Raw genomic sequence first — 14,170 nt, forward strand, 5'->3', positions numbered from 1 at the left:
ATAAAAATGAAACATGGTCCGATTTTAATCTAAAACGATAAAATAAGTTTCGAGAGCCGTTTCTAACAAATCCGGAATTTAAACCGGAGTTTATTTCCACTCCGGGCCCATCCCCGAAGAGATATAAAAACTTATTCAACATTTTTAAAATTTACATCAAATTTCCTCTGTCCAGGTCGCCTATGCAACACACGGTATATTGTTTAGATGGTTTAAACTGAACAATACTTCATTGTGACACAAAATTCAATCAAAATAAATTTTGAAATTGACGTACATCATGTCAAATTCACATTTGAATCATTAATCATTCTTCTCATTATGTTCACCAAAATCTCCAGTTTCACCTAAGAAAAAAAATCATCATAAGCATTAGTGTTCAAACATGGCATCATACGCACCTTCATCACCATCAGTTGGAATAGACTTGGGCACCACATATTCTGTGGTTGGAATTTTCAAAAACGGTACTGTGGACATCATTGCAAACAATGAGGGCAATCGTACGACCCCTAGTTACGTGGCTTTTACAGGTACCTACTCTATAAGTATATACAAATCATATTAACCAATAATTTGCACCCAACAATAATTAAGATTCATAGAAAATTGTGTCATATAAATGTTAGTATTTTGGTTCTAATAATTTCTAGTTCGTTAGTAAAAAAAATATTACAAACTCTGTGAAATATTATACAGGTTTATTCACCTGACTCGACACGGAGTATTGTAGCCAAATGGTTGGATTTTTAGAAATTGTGAGTGCTGGGATCGTTGGAGAACTACTAAACCTACAATTTAAAACTATTTTCAAAAGCTACAGAGTGTCCCAAATAAAGAAAAAATATCAAAGATGTATTTTTTAAACGGAACACCCTGTATATTATTATATTTTTAGTTTCTACGATTAAAATAAAGGTAAATTTGATTAAGGTTTACCGCACTTTAATCTTACCTTTTTTGAGATATTTACGATTTTGTGAAAATGTAGTAACAAATTTAATGCTTTATTTCTCTGGAAGCATTTAAGTTTTTCAAGCCAACTATTGTACTGGAGTTTTTTTATTTACTAGATTTTGTGATGAAATAATAAAAATAATACTACCATATACAGAGTGTCTAAAAATTTATATTAAAAAAAACGGCAATAACTTGTTTAATTTAAGTGGGACACCCTGTATATTTTACGAAAATCAGCCTAGCTCTTCTAATTTAGCTATATAGCTCTTCAAGTTTTCGTAGAAAATGCATTTTCTTATATTTTAGACCTCATTTATCAATATACCTATGGAATATTGACATTTTAGATTATTTTTCAAGATGTAACAAATTTTGGATACATAGACTTAAAAATGTTATATTTTTAAATCTATGATAGAATAAGATAATGATTCCTCTGTAGACACTGAACGACTTATTGGAGACGCTGCTAGATCTCAAGGAGCTATGAACCCATCCAATACAGTGTATGGAATCAAGAGACTCATTGGAAGAAAATTCGATGACCCAATGGTACAAACAGACATGAAAAACTGGCCTTTTGAAGTTATTAATGATAAAGGTACCTCAATCATCATAATGTTAATTGAACCAAATAAAATATAATGAAATCTTCGAATGATATGACTTTCTGTTCCAAGGAAAACCGAAAATTAAAGTAAAATACAAAAATGAAACTATGACGTTTTTTCCTGAAGAGATATCAGCTATGGTACTGTCAAAAATGAAGGAAACAGCCGAATCTTATACAGGTACAATTCAATTTAACTGATATAATAAAATTATTATTTTTGGATGTGATAGTATATTATTACTTGAAATTTCTGTATTGTTTAGATTCATGTTCGTTTATATCCCATTTTGTATCAGAATACCTACAATACAATACTTGAAAAATTACAATGTCACAAAAACATCAAAACTTTTTTAGGTGGATATGTATCCAAAGCAGTTGTCACAGTACCAGCATATTTCAACGACTCCCAACGCCAAGCCACCAAAGATGCCGGTACAATAGCCGGCCTAGACGTCCAAAGAATCATAAATGAACCCACAGCAGCCGCCATAGCTTATGGATTAGATAAAAAGGGTCAAAAAGATCGAAACGTACTAATTTTTGATTTTGGAGGGGGTACATTCGATGTCTCTGTCCTGGCTATAGCTGAGGGAATATTTGAAGTACAATCCACGTCGGGAGATACTCACTTAGGTTCAATAATAATTAATATAAACGCTAGTCCAAAATTTAAGGAAATTGAAAATTATTTTACTCTCTATCAAACTGTATTGAGACATAATTTTTTTACCCAATATATCCTTAACTTTGGACATGTGTATTTCATCTTTATAAATTCAGAGAAAATATTTTTTTTAGGAGGAGAGGACATAGATAACCGAATGGTACAATACTTCAAAGACGAGTTCAAAAAGAAGTATAAATCTGATCTAACTGGTAACAAAAGGGCATTGAGGCGACTTCAAACAGCTTGTGAAAGGGCTAAAAGAACCTTATCAACTTCGACACAAGCTTCTATAGAAATCGACTCGTTACATGACAATAATGATTTTTACACTAACATAAGCAGAGCAAAATTTGAAGAACTGAACTCTGATATTCTCCTCAGTACATTAGGGCCTGTCGAGAAAGCTCTGAAAGATGCTAAATTGAAGAAAGAACAAATAGATGATGTTGTACTAGTCGGAGGTAAAGATTTAAACTTATTTGAGATAGATTCAAATTTTTTTTACTGTGTTTCCTTCAAGGTTCAACGAGAATTCCGAAAATTCAGTCTCTGTTGCAAGGAGTCTTCAAGGGTAAAGAATTAAACAAGTCTATTAATCCAGACGAGGCTGTAGCATATGGTGCGGCTGTCCAGGCCGCCATTTTGGATGGAGATACACACGAAACTGTTAAAGACCTTTTACTTTTAGGTGATTATTGACTACTTACCAATTATTAATTTTGAGTGTAACAAACAAGCTTTTAAAGCGCTCTTAAATCTTCAAGTCAATCCCACTTTTTTCTGAGATTGTGCTAATTTAGAATCGAATATTATAAGTATAGAGATTGAAGCCTGCTTTTAGTGAAACCTTTGAATAAGAAGACTAAGGAAGTAGCATAGTGCTATCCATGTATTCATGCATGGTGGGCGGAAAAAGGACTCTAGGGTGTGGATCCTTGACAGTTCTGTTTGACGATTCATTTGACACATTTGAATTTGATTTGAAATTTTGTGGATTTGTCAGTCTTTACGAAGCTTATTTTATGTTATTTATTATTTATTCTACTATTAATAGTTGTATAGAGGTAGTAAATATGGATGGAAATTGTGGCAGAACTTAAATTAACAGTGACACTATCGCGATTTATCGAAAAAGACTCTAAAATAGTTGGTTGTGTAGCGTGCGGTAGATCTCGGCAAAAATCGAGTGAAATAATGGAACAACTTTTCGCTAGTAAGTGACTATATAATATACATACGTGTAGTAAACCGATCATTTATGAAATTCACTTAAATTAACTAATTATATATTTTTTCTTGCATTTTTGCTTTTATTTACTACTTGTTAAAGATTAGATGTCAAAGAATTTAAATACGTCAATTTGACTTACCTGCTTCAGTAGCGTATCGGATGTTTGTGTTAATAAATAATTATTAAAACATCTATTTTTGTTATATTAATATGTTTTTATAACAATTTTAAGAACTACCAACATTATTTACAACGTAAAATAAAAAAAAATTATTGAGTCTAGCCCACGTCTACCCTACATCATAGTTTTACATTTTTTAAATAAAATTAGAACGGCACTGATAAACCGGAATTTAAGTCGGCCATATTTGAGTCCCATCGGGGTGGACCTAAGATGTTTGATATGCTCCTTCCTTAGTCTTTTTATTCAAAGAGTGAAACTTATTTGAAAAACTCGAAATAAACTTTGTCATATTGTTTTACCCTTTTTTAATTTTCTTTTTAATTCCTGTTATAATAATGGAAAAATCTGGACCAAAATTTAGTATTGTTTCTACATTTTCAGACGTCACACCTCTGTCACTGGGCATTGAGACTGCCGGAGGTGTAATGACGGTGATAATAAAGAGAAACAGTACGATACCAGCCAAGCACACTCAAATTTTCTCGACCTATAGTGACAACCAGCCAGGTGTGCTTATTCAAGTGTTTGAAGGGGAACGAGGCATGACTAGGGACAACAACTTACTGGGGAAATTTGATTTATCTGGGATACCTCCAGCACCAAGAGGTATTCCACAAATAGAGGTGAGCGAAATTCAATATTTTAGCTTCCTCCAAGCTTAAACATTTTTACTAGCAGATCTTGCAGTCGAACATTGTTCTTTTTAGAACCTCTTTTAGTGCGAATTGTAAAAGATAGCTTAATAGCCGTAAAAACATATTGCAACTTTATTAGAATATTTTGAACGGTAAAGCGGTACTAATGGCCCTTTATGTCCCTTAAATGTTGGGAAGTTTTGTTGATGTAAATAATAAGTGTTTATATATTCTATAATTAATTTATTTTTGTTTCCTAATATATTTTGATTAAAAGAAAATATGTAAAAATGGGTAACGCTGTGCCGGTCAAGCTAATCACGTGATTAAAAGTTTATTTGATATGAACTATAAGTTTAATTCTGAGGAAGATATTATATATTTTTTTTCCATAGCAACTGTTAAAATTGCAGCAATCGACACGAAAGAGAATTAAAAAATATTGACTCAAAACTGACAACTAAAGAGACAGCTGTATTTATTTGTCAAATTACATAGAAACCAACGCCAACCCAGCACAATATTTTTCTACTTGTAATAAATTCCTTGAAATAATAATTTCTGAATATTTTTTAAAATGTAACTCGCTACAGAAAAAAAATATTGTTTTATAGACGACGATAAAATTGCATTATCGTCTCCCGAAATTAATTCATCATTAATTAATCTTTTCGGTCGAATTTTTCGGTCTTGTATAAAAAATAACTATTATTTTTGAGCCAGATCCAACAAATAATAACAACTTTAAATAAATTTAGTAACAAAAAAGGCACAATTTTTTTGTCTTGTCTCAATATTTCTAGACAATCGTTGCCTTTCAAAGACCAAAACAACTAAAAGCAATAAGCCAAATAAAATATTATCAGACTGGAATAATTAAATTTGTTTTTCACCATCTAATAAAACTTAATAAAAGAGATCGTCGCAATAATTTATAAATAAATCCCATTTAGACAGATCTCTCTGTCATTTTATTCCCTTTCCTCTTTATCTCCACATTTTTTCTTCTTCTTTTGCCGAAGTTGTGGAAGCGAAATTAATACCTCGAACGGCAAAAGGGCCTCACAATGGCCCCGAATATAGCTCTAATTAATTATGAGAATAAATTAAATTAGAGTAAGAAATGAAAGGCAAGGGATCGCGTAGGATATCCGACATGAAAGGGAAAGTCGAATATAAATTCTGTACCGGCTTTGTTCGTATTAAAATTAGCGAATTTGTAATGCCTACCAATTTTTTTGGGGAAAAAAGGATGAAATCTAACCTTCTCGATCTTCAAATAAAATTAAAAGAACATGTAATAGTATCCATTTTTTTTGCATTAAGCTTCTTGAAATTTCAATGTGTGGATTAAGAGATTTTTCTTTTCAAACCCGACATTTGTCATTTTCAATTATATTTCTTCGTCTAGTTTTCTTTGAAAAATTTGAAATTAAATCTGCGTTTCGTTTAGCAAAACTGCGAGTAGTATTATAAAGAAAAGTCAAAAATCATTTCATTTTGCCGTTTAAAGATAGTAATTATTTAATAAAAAAATTTGGACACTCTCTATAAGGAAGTATAATTTTTTTTATTGCAACACAATATCTGACCAATAAATAATCTTCAGTTAATATTTAGTATTAAAAACTTTGATACCCTGGGAGAAATGAAGCCTTAATTTTTTTACTCCAGTTTCACAAAATTGAAAATATTTCAAAAACGGAAAGTTTAAGTGTGATAAAACTTAATCAAATATACCTTTATTTCAATCGTAGAATCTAAAAATAGAATAATATACAGGGTGTTCCATTTAAAAAATAAAACTATAAAATTTTTTACTTATTTGGGACACTTTGTATCTTGTAAAATTATTTTTAAATTGTAGCTCTAATAGTCCTTCAACAAACCCAAAACTTACAATTTGTAAAAATCTAATCGTTTAGCTACAATACTCCGTATCGTGTGTAGTAAACAACCCTGTATATGCTTTTTATCAATATTAATTCTTATTATTACCTAGGTATCATTCGATCTCGACGCCAATGGCATCCTAACTGTCCAAGCCAAAGAACTAATGACAGGAAAACAGAACGACATCAGAATCACCAACGACAAAGGCCGACTAGACAAGCGCCAAATTGAAAAAATGATCAAAGAAGCGGAACAATTCAAAGAATCCGACCAAGAAATGAAAGCTGCAGCTGCAGCAAAAAACGATTTGGAGTCCTATGTCTATCAAATGAAGGGCATCGTCAAGGACCCGACCATTGGATCCAGAATCACATCTGCTGAAAGGACCGAAATAATCAAAGCGTGTGAGAAGGCTGAGAATTGGTTGAAGGATACTGACAAGGCTTCGGAGAGGGAATATGCTGAGAAGAAAGAGGAGGTTGAGAAGGTGTGTAGACCGGTGATGATGAGGCTGTATTCTGCGACGGGCGGTCAGCAACCTCCAGGGAGGGATTTTCCTAGTCAGTCGCCTGACGATGGACCGGTCATTGACGAAGTGGATTGAAGTAACAAAAAGAAGATGGAGAAATGAATAAAAGGTTGCATAAAGGTCATACATTTAGAAAAAGTAAATATTATAACAGAAATAAAACCATAACATCGTGAATGGCATGTTTATTTATTTTTTCAAAAGGCAGCAAAATGTCTGTCCACCGACTCAAGAAATCAGGCGTTAATCCAACGGAATATTTATGAGTAATTCTCGTTTTTTTTCGTAGTCTTTTTTTAAAAATTGTACTTTTAAGCACAACAGTTCTTTTAAGAACTAAATTTTCGAGTTTTTGTATTACATTTCTCGAAATTGTGTGTTGAAAATATGCCGAAGCATTTAAACAATCGAAGCAAAGCTTGTAGCTTCCCTGATAAAGTATTTTGAACGAGAATGTGACAATAAAGGTCTTTTATTACCCTTGACTGCAGTCAGAGAAGTAAGTTTGATTGATAAGCCCCACATTACACTACTTTCAAAGTTATTTCTACGTTAGTTTTTGTTTTTTTTTAAAACATAAACTAAAAAAAAATCAATAAAACTGACAAAAAAGGGGTTTAAAGGCAATATTACATCCTTTCCGTCTTTAATGTTTGAAAATAAAAATAATATCAGACATTTTATTTAATAAGTATGAAAAAAAATCTTTTAGGATTTCAGGAAAGCACATAGAATAAAACTGGGATTGAATGTCCGAGACAAAACCTCCATAAAACCACATTTTTCCCCTTTGTCCAATACGAAATTTCCCGCAAGTTTCCACACCCAACTTTATCTCACCTTAGCGAAAACATTTTTCCTCCCGTGTAGTCCCCATTTATCAGAGGGACCTACGGGACTCCAGCTGGCCATAACTCGACGTTAGAGGAGAACAAACTTTATATAACTGTACGCCGCTCTTGCTTTTATTTTCTTGCGCTTTTCCTCAGTCTTTTTTCTATCTTTCGACGATATTTTCTTCTTCTAAACTGTCAAGTCGGATTACGGCAATGGATCCGAATAATTTTCTGAGTTATTAAAAAGTTATTGTGTCCGTCGTCGCTCCGATAAGTTTATAATTACGAAATAAATTGCGCAAAAAAAGTGAAAGCGTTTTTTTTCTACTTCTATTTGTTTTCTCTCTACATTTATCCAGCTCTTTCGTGTATTAATCTCTTAGCAACTTCAGATTATATCGTCGGCTTTTTGAGACGTATGTTGAGATAGGGCTCTTTGTTATATCAATTGTTATACCAATTATTGTTATAATATACAAGAAAGATGGAATTTGAGATAGATCCTTTTGTTTTAAGTTATGAAAATGCATTGCGAGAGAAAATCACACCATTCTACCTAATTATTTTCTGATGGTTGCTTGGGACAAAATAAAACTTCTATCATGGCAGCAGTTCTCTTTTACAGTGTGATTTTGAGTCTGTTTTTTTGCCAAAAACCATTGTTAGAATAAGCTAGACTCTGCGCATAGCTGCATCGGGTATGCAAGAGATTGTCTGAGAATAAATGCCCGAAGGAAAATTGATCGAAAGCAAAACAACGAGACGAAAATTGCTCTAATGGAAAATTTCCCGAAATCATAATTTCCCTAAGAACATTTTAGCGAACCAAAAACTTGCCCGAAAAATACAATAATTTTCATCTCATTATCATTGTCAGGTCATTGGCATTGTCATCCCTGCCAATGTTTGGAAAATTTTATTTATTGTACCTATCATCATCCAGCATAAACAGGTAGAATGGAAGTCGAATTTGTTATCATTGAACAGGGAAAACAGAAAGTGTTACCACAGTTATTTGTATCATAAAGGCACGAATGAAGAAACATGTTTTGTTTTTGTTTAATTTGGTTTTTATTAAATGGACCGTAAGTTCAAATGCCCTGTATTAATGCCCTCAATTAACTAAATAATTACTAAAAATATATTACTTAAAAAAATGTATTTTTGTATTAAAAACAATATTATTAAAATTAGCTAGATAGAAATTATTGTATTATATTTTAATTGATTATTGTCTTTGCTTCTGGAATGAAAATTGTCTTTGATTTCAGTTGATCTAATCCAACGCGAATAAAAGTATTTAAAAATATTTGTTTCTGATTTTTTGGTGATTTTCAGATTTTTTCTTGTTGTATTGTATTTTCTTGTGTGTATTCCATAATGTGAATATTGTATTTTTTTTTTCCTTATTAAGAACACTTTACCATCATTTTTAAATTTATTTTACATGAGCTTATGTATATTATTCGTTCGGAAATAAATTTAGTATTATTATAACAAAAAGGCCTATCTCTATTAAACAACTAAAAATAAATTATTTATTAGAATTTACGCTCAATTTATCTTCAGAACGTTTCCCCAATGTTATTAAAAAATTAAAGACTTTACATTTTTTGGCCAAATAATGTAAGTGATTTTCTTTAAATTGCTCTCCTGAAAAGTAGCCAAAATCGAGATACGCCTTTTCGTCATACAGCCGACGATATGAATATAGTGGAGGTAACATACGTTGCAATGTGTCGTAGTATATGCTGCACAACAATTTTGGGTCTGCCAGTTATCATGTGTAAACTTTAATTCGATCTCTTGTTTACGGTGAGCTTGTAGACTTGTAGAATAATAATTCTCACCATGTTATATGGAACCAAATTGTTCATGGGCTGGTCACGTATGCAGGGTGCAAGAAAACCGCCTACCAAAATCTTTTCTTTACTGTGAGCTTCTAGACGGTAAGAGGAAACCGGGTGGACAACTTAAAAGGTACAAGAATATTTTCCACGAAAATTTAAAGGAAATAAGCACGCAGTATTAGTGGGAAAAGTAGCGGACAATAGAACGCAATGGAGAAGGATTGTAAACTCAGTTAACTAAAGAGGCAACAAAGCAATGGGATTTTTGAATATCCGGAGTGGGGAAGAGAGATAACATCGCGTATCGGGCTTTTCAGTCACAGAAAAGCTCATGAAAGAAAACGTCTTGCTTAACCATCTTCTGATGCGTGTCAAATACTCGTCAGCAGCGAGTAATGGCAATAGTAGTAGTAGTAAACTTTAAGTATTAATCGGGATATGGAAACTTGGAAAATTATAAACGGTATTTAAATTTTTAGGAAGAATGCATTTTTCTCATAATATCAATAATAAAAAAGTTTTCCCCTTCTAAAGACAATCCGGGGACATACTGTATACTGTGTTTATTTAATGAATTGCCTGACCAAAAAAAATTAAAAAGTTAAATGCTGTCAAATGTGCGGGGTAAACTAAACTGCTAACAATGTACAAACGAAATAAATGTCCCGACTAATAAAAGTAGAAAAAATGAAAAAAAAAACATAAAACCCAGACTTTATCCAGCGTAATAAGTGCGCGCTGTTTTTAAACGTTAAATTTTTCGTTCAAACTCATCGAGACATACAGCAGAACGAGATGATTCGTTCCGATATACTCAATAACCGCGCGCCTCGCTTGGATTTTCCCACTTTTTCTTTATTTTTCCACTTCGTCCTTCGACGATGACGAAAACTCGGAAAGCCATCAGACGCTGGCTGTGAAAATCGAGCAAATCCAATAACCAACTGCCAGTAGTCGTCGAGAGCCCGTCCTTAAATTGCATTCGACAAAGCTATCTGCTCAGCTAGCCAGGCGATCTTCCTTTGCACACAGTTTTTATAAAACATACTCGAAAAAAACATTTATTCTTTGATGATGGAGATGTTACAGTAAAAGTTGGAAATCAGTAATTGTTAATAATTACTAGTAAAACCTCACATTCACTGATTTGCTAAGACTACGCCAGCTATTTTTGAAACCAACTTTGAATGCTAGCATTCCCCGGACGAAAGCAGCGAGTTTGAAAGATTCAGTTAGCGCTGTTGTCACATGTAGGTAAAATATAAGGATAAATAAGGATAAGTTGAATAATAGGCAATATAAGGATAACGGCACTTCATAGGATTATATCAAATGACTTAATCACCTTTAAATCTTGGTGCGATTCGAACCTCCTGAGTCTCAACATTTCTAAAACTAAAGCTTTGTCGTATAAAAACTCGTTGCAGCCTTTTGTACTTAAAACACCACCATTGACGTCGTAAAATCTGTAAAATTCTTAGGGCTTGTTGTAGACAATTCTCTAAAATGGACATGCATATCGACGCTTTGTCGAAAAAATTAAGTTCTGCCTGTTTTGCATAAGATCTGTTTCTAAGGAGCTTAATTTGTCAGTGGCTAGAACTGTTTATTATGCAGTTTTGAGTCGCACCTCAGATATGCCCTTCCATTCTGGGGTACGTGTTGTGCGACTCAATTTGACCGCATTTTCAAGCTTCAGAAGAGAACTTTTCGATATTCACTGGGACTAAACGGCAGAACTCACTGCCAGGACTTTTTTAAAAAATTAAAAATATTAAGTCTTCCTTCCTTATTTATATTTGAATCCGTTTGCCTAATACGTAAGCATGAATCAGCTTCTCAAGAAAGGCCATCTCACACTTATCCACTCAGGAACGCGGAGCAAGATCTTTATCTACCTACTCCACGCTCAGAGTTAGTTAAAAGTTCAATATTATTACAACTCGAAAAAAATGCACAATCACCTGCCATTTGAGATCAAATCCATAACATCATTTTCTTCATTTCGCAAAGCATTGAAATCTTATTTACTAGACAAGGCTTTCTGCGCCGTAAATGACTTATATTTTGATAATCGAATTTGATCTTGTAAACACTGGTCTAATGTTTGCTATTAATATATTTACTATAAACATAAATATTTTTGAATCTTATTTTTATTTTTTTATTCTTTGGCATTGTAAACATTTAGAAATGTTTATTTTAAACAATAAGACTGACAATGTAATTTGTATAATTGTTTCGTATTCTCTTTTGTTTGTTTGTTTCTTTACTTTGTTTGTTTACTTTACCTTTGTCTACAAATTGTAAAAAAATTTGACAATAAAGGCATTTATTTATTTATTATTATTTATTAAACTGGGCTAAACGTTGGCAGTGTTGACAGACATGTGGCATAAATTCGCTCTGCCTGTTTTTTGTGGTTATGTTTAATTGTTTTGTTATCGTTGTTGTAAAAAGTGCTGTGCGGTATTTTCCCTAAGGAAGAAATTTTCTGTGAAAAATTAAGGTAAACTAGGCAAACGCAAAAATGTATTTTAATAGTGCTTGTTTTTCATTTCTGCAATATAATGAAGTCATAGCAAAAGTTAAGCGTGCAAGAGAAAAATATATTAAGGAACCTAGTGACTATGAACTTATTAAACGTTTTGATATGCTTGAAATAACGGGTTTGAATAAACGAATAACTCCAGTTGAAGAAAATTCGGACATACTTTATTTTGGCCACGATGAAGAACTATATTAAAAAAACATTGTATACCAATAAGTAATCTTATGTTTATGAATGTTTTTTTTAATTGTTTTGTACACTTTAAAATGTTTCCTATGTTTTCCCTTTTAATATTTAGAAGGTTATTTGGTTATTTTCAGAAAGCGTACGACTCTATTCCTCGCAACAAGATATGGGAAGCTTTGAATATTTTAGAAGTAGATAGACCCCTACTTAAGATAATAAAAGAGATCTATAAAGAAAATAAAGCGTACGTTAAGATAGGACACAGGCTATCCAATCCAATAAATACCACAAAAGGGTTGCGACAAGGATGCAGCTTATCACCTCTAATCTTCAATGTTTACGTTGAAGTAGCCCTTAGGGAATGGAAGAGGAGATGCTAAGGCATGGGAATACCCATTGGGGAAGATACACTGTTTACTCTGAGCTTTGCAGACGATCAGGTCATGATTGCGAAGGACTCTTTCGATCTGGAGTTCATGACTAAGAGGCTTTACCAAGAATATAACAAATGGGGACTTCAGGTTAGCCTAAAAAAGACAGAATACTTAGCTGTCAATTTCACCGCTTGTTTTGAAGACTTCATAGATGATAACGTCCATATTCAACAAGTAGACAAATTTAAATACCTGGGTGCTACTATCAACAACGAGGGTTTGGGCAAAGAAGAAATACAAACCCGAATTCAGAAGAGCAAACAAGTTATTGGTTGTCTTAATAGCCTCTGGTGGGACCGAAACTTGTCTGCAACAACCAAAAAAAGACTTGGACGAACATTGGTGGAGTCAGTTCTTTGCTATGGTTCAGAGCTGTGGACTTTGAGTGCAGATACGAAGCGCAAAATCCAAGTTGTTGAAATGGACTCTTAAAAGGTGCGCAGGTATATATCTAGGATGGAAAAGAAGACAAACATCGAGGTCAGATGTATCATGAATGCATCGGAGGAGACAGTGCTAGATCGAATTGAAAAATCCAGCTTAAAGTGGTTTGGACATGTTCTACGTATGCCGGAGAACAGGTGGCCAAGAAAAGTTTTTCAATGGACTCCCGGGTAGAAGAAAGAGAGGCAGACCTAGAAAATCCTGGAACGGAACGGTTAAGGAAGCAATGGAAGCTCGTAACCTAGAAGCTGATGACGCACTAAATCGAGACGTGTGGCGTAGGGTAACGGGAAGGCAGCAATAGGCTGTAGTTGGAAAAAAGTATCAAATACTTATACCAAATCCCGTTTATATATATATATATTTGGTTATTTTCTATAATTTTTAATAAATATACTAAAGAAGTAAATTGTAATTTTAAGATATGTGGATCAGCTTGAATATTGAAGTGATCCAATATTCTTAAAAGTTTCATTTGTTCTAACTTCCACCAACATTCCTCCTCACCACACTCGCATTAGTACAATACACTCTGTACAATAGAATAACTTTTACTGGCAACCTTTAGTAAATGTTACTTTCACTAGTGAATGTTAGAAATTACTAGGAAAACACTCTTTTTAATGCTAATCCTATGGCGTTGGTATATTATAAAGGGTGTACCATCTAAAACCATAATAAAAGTTAAACCATCGAAATTCTTAAAAAATATTTTTCACTTTTAAAAATAAAACAGCTTGCGATTTGCGACTATACGAACATTTCTTCCTTTTGCCTTTTTCCAAATGTAAATACCATTCGAACGCGAATCGCAACCATAAACCTTGTTGGCGATGGTACCGTCCGTGCGTTATAAGTAAGCATGTTAATTTAAAACATCGTCAGCAATAAAAACACAATAAAACCCTGTAATCCGAAAGAGTGGACCCGGGCGTACAGCGATAAACGTACCTTCTTTACAATGTAACAAATCGAAATCCCGCGGACCATTAAGGACCGGTACGGTACCAGCGCCGTGGGCAGATATCAACGAAATACGGCCCGAAAACGGGGTAATTCCGCTGCTGGTACGACAGTAAAACGAAGAAGTTACGAGCCACAGACGCATAACGTTATCTTGGGGGAATGGTTGTGGCATTCGGCAAAAAGATTCG

At 33.3% G+C, this 14,170-nt stretch overlaps 1 protein-coding gene across 1 annotated transcript; it reads left to right on the forward strand.

Annotated features, from left to right (window-relative positions):
• Positions 1-215: 215 nt before the first annotated feature.
• On the forward strand, positions 216-6,892 carry LOC115890005 (heat shock cognate 71 kDa protein-like). Its single transcript, XM_030910116.1, has 8 exons — positions 216-533; positions 1,403-1,561; positions 1,641-1,751; positions 1,931-2,209; positions 2,375-2,704; positions 2,764-2,931; positions 4,040-4,281; positions 6,296-6,892. Exons 1-8 carry the CDS (start codon positions 386-388, stop codon positions 6,788-6,790), a joined length of 1,932 nt encoding a protein of 643 aa, XP_030765976.1. The 5' UTR covers positions 216-385; the 3' UTR covers positions 6,791-6,892.
• The last annotated feature ends 7,278 nt before the right edge of the window (positions 6,893-14,170 follow it).

Source organism: Sitophilus oryzae, unplaced genomic scaffold (assembly GCF_002938485.1).
Source record: "Sitophilus oryzae breed Bouriz unplaced genomic scaffold, Soryzae_2.0 scaffold_857_pilon_pilon, whole genome shotgun sequence".
NCBI classification, from domain to species: Eukaryota; Metazoa; Arthropoda; class Insecta; order Coleoptera; family Curculionidae; genus Sitophilus; species Sitophilus oryzae.

Coding starts and splice junctions, on each gene's coding strand:
- LOC115890005 (XM_030910116.1), top strand. CDS start 386: ATGGCATCATACGCACCTTCATCACCATCAGTTGGAATAGACTTGGGC. Junction 2,210..2,374: donor GTCGGGAGATACTCACTTAG/GTTCAATAATAA, acceptor TATTTTTTTTAG/GAGGAGAGGACATAGATAAC. Junction 2,705..2,763: donor TGATGTTGTACTAGTCGGAG/GTAAAGATTTAA, acceptor GTTTCCTTCAAG/GTTCAACGAGAATTCCGAAA.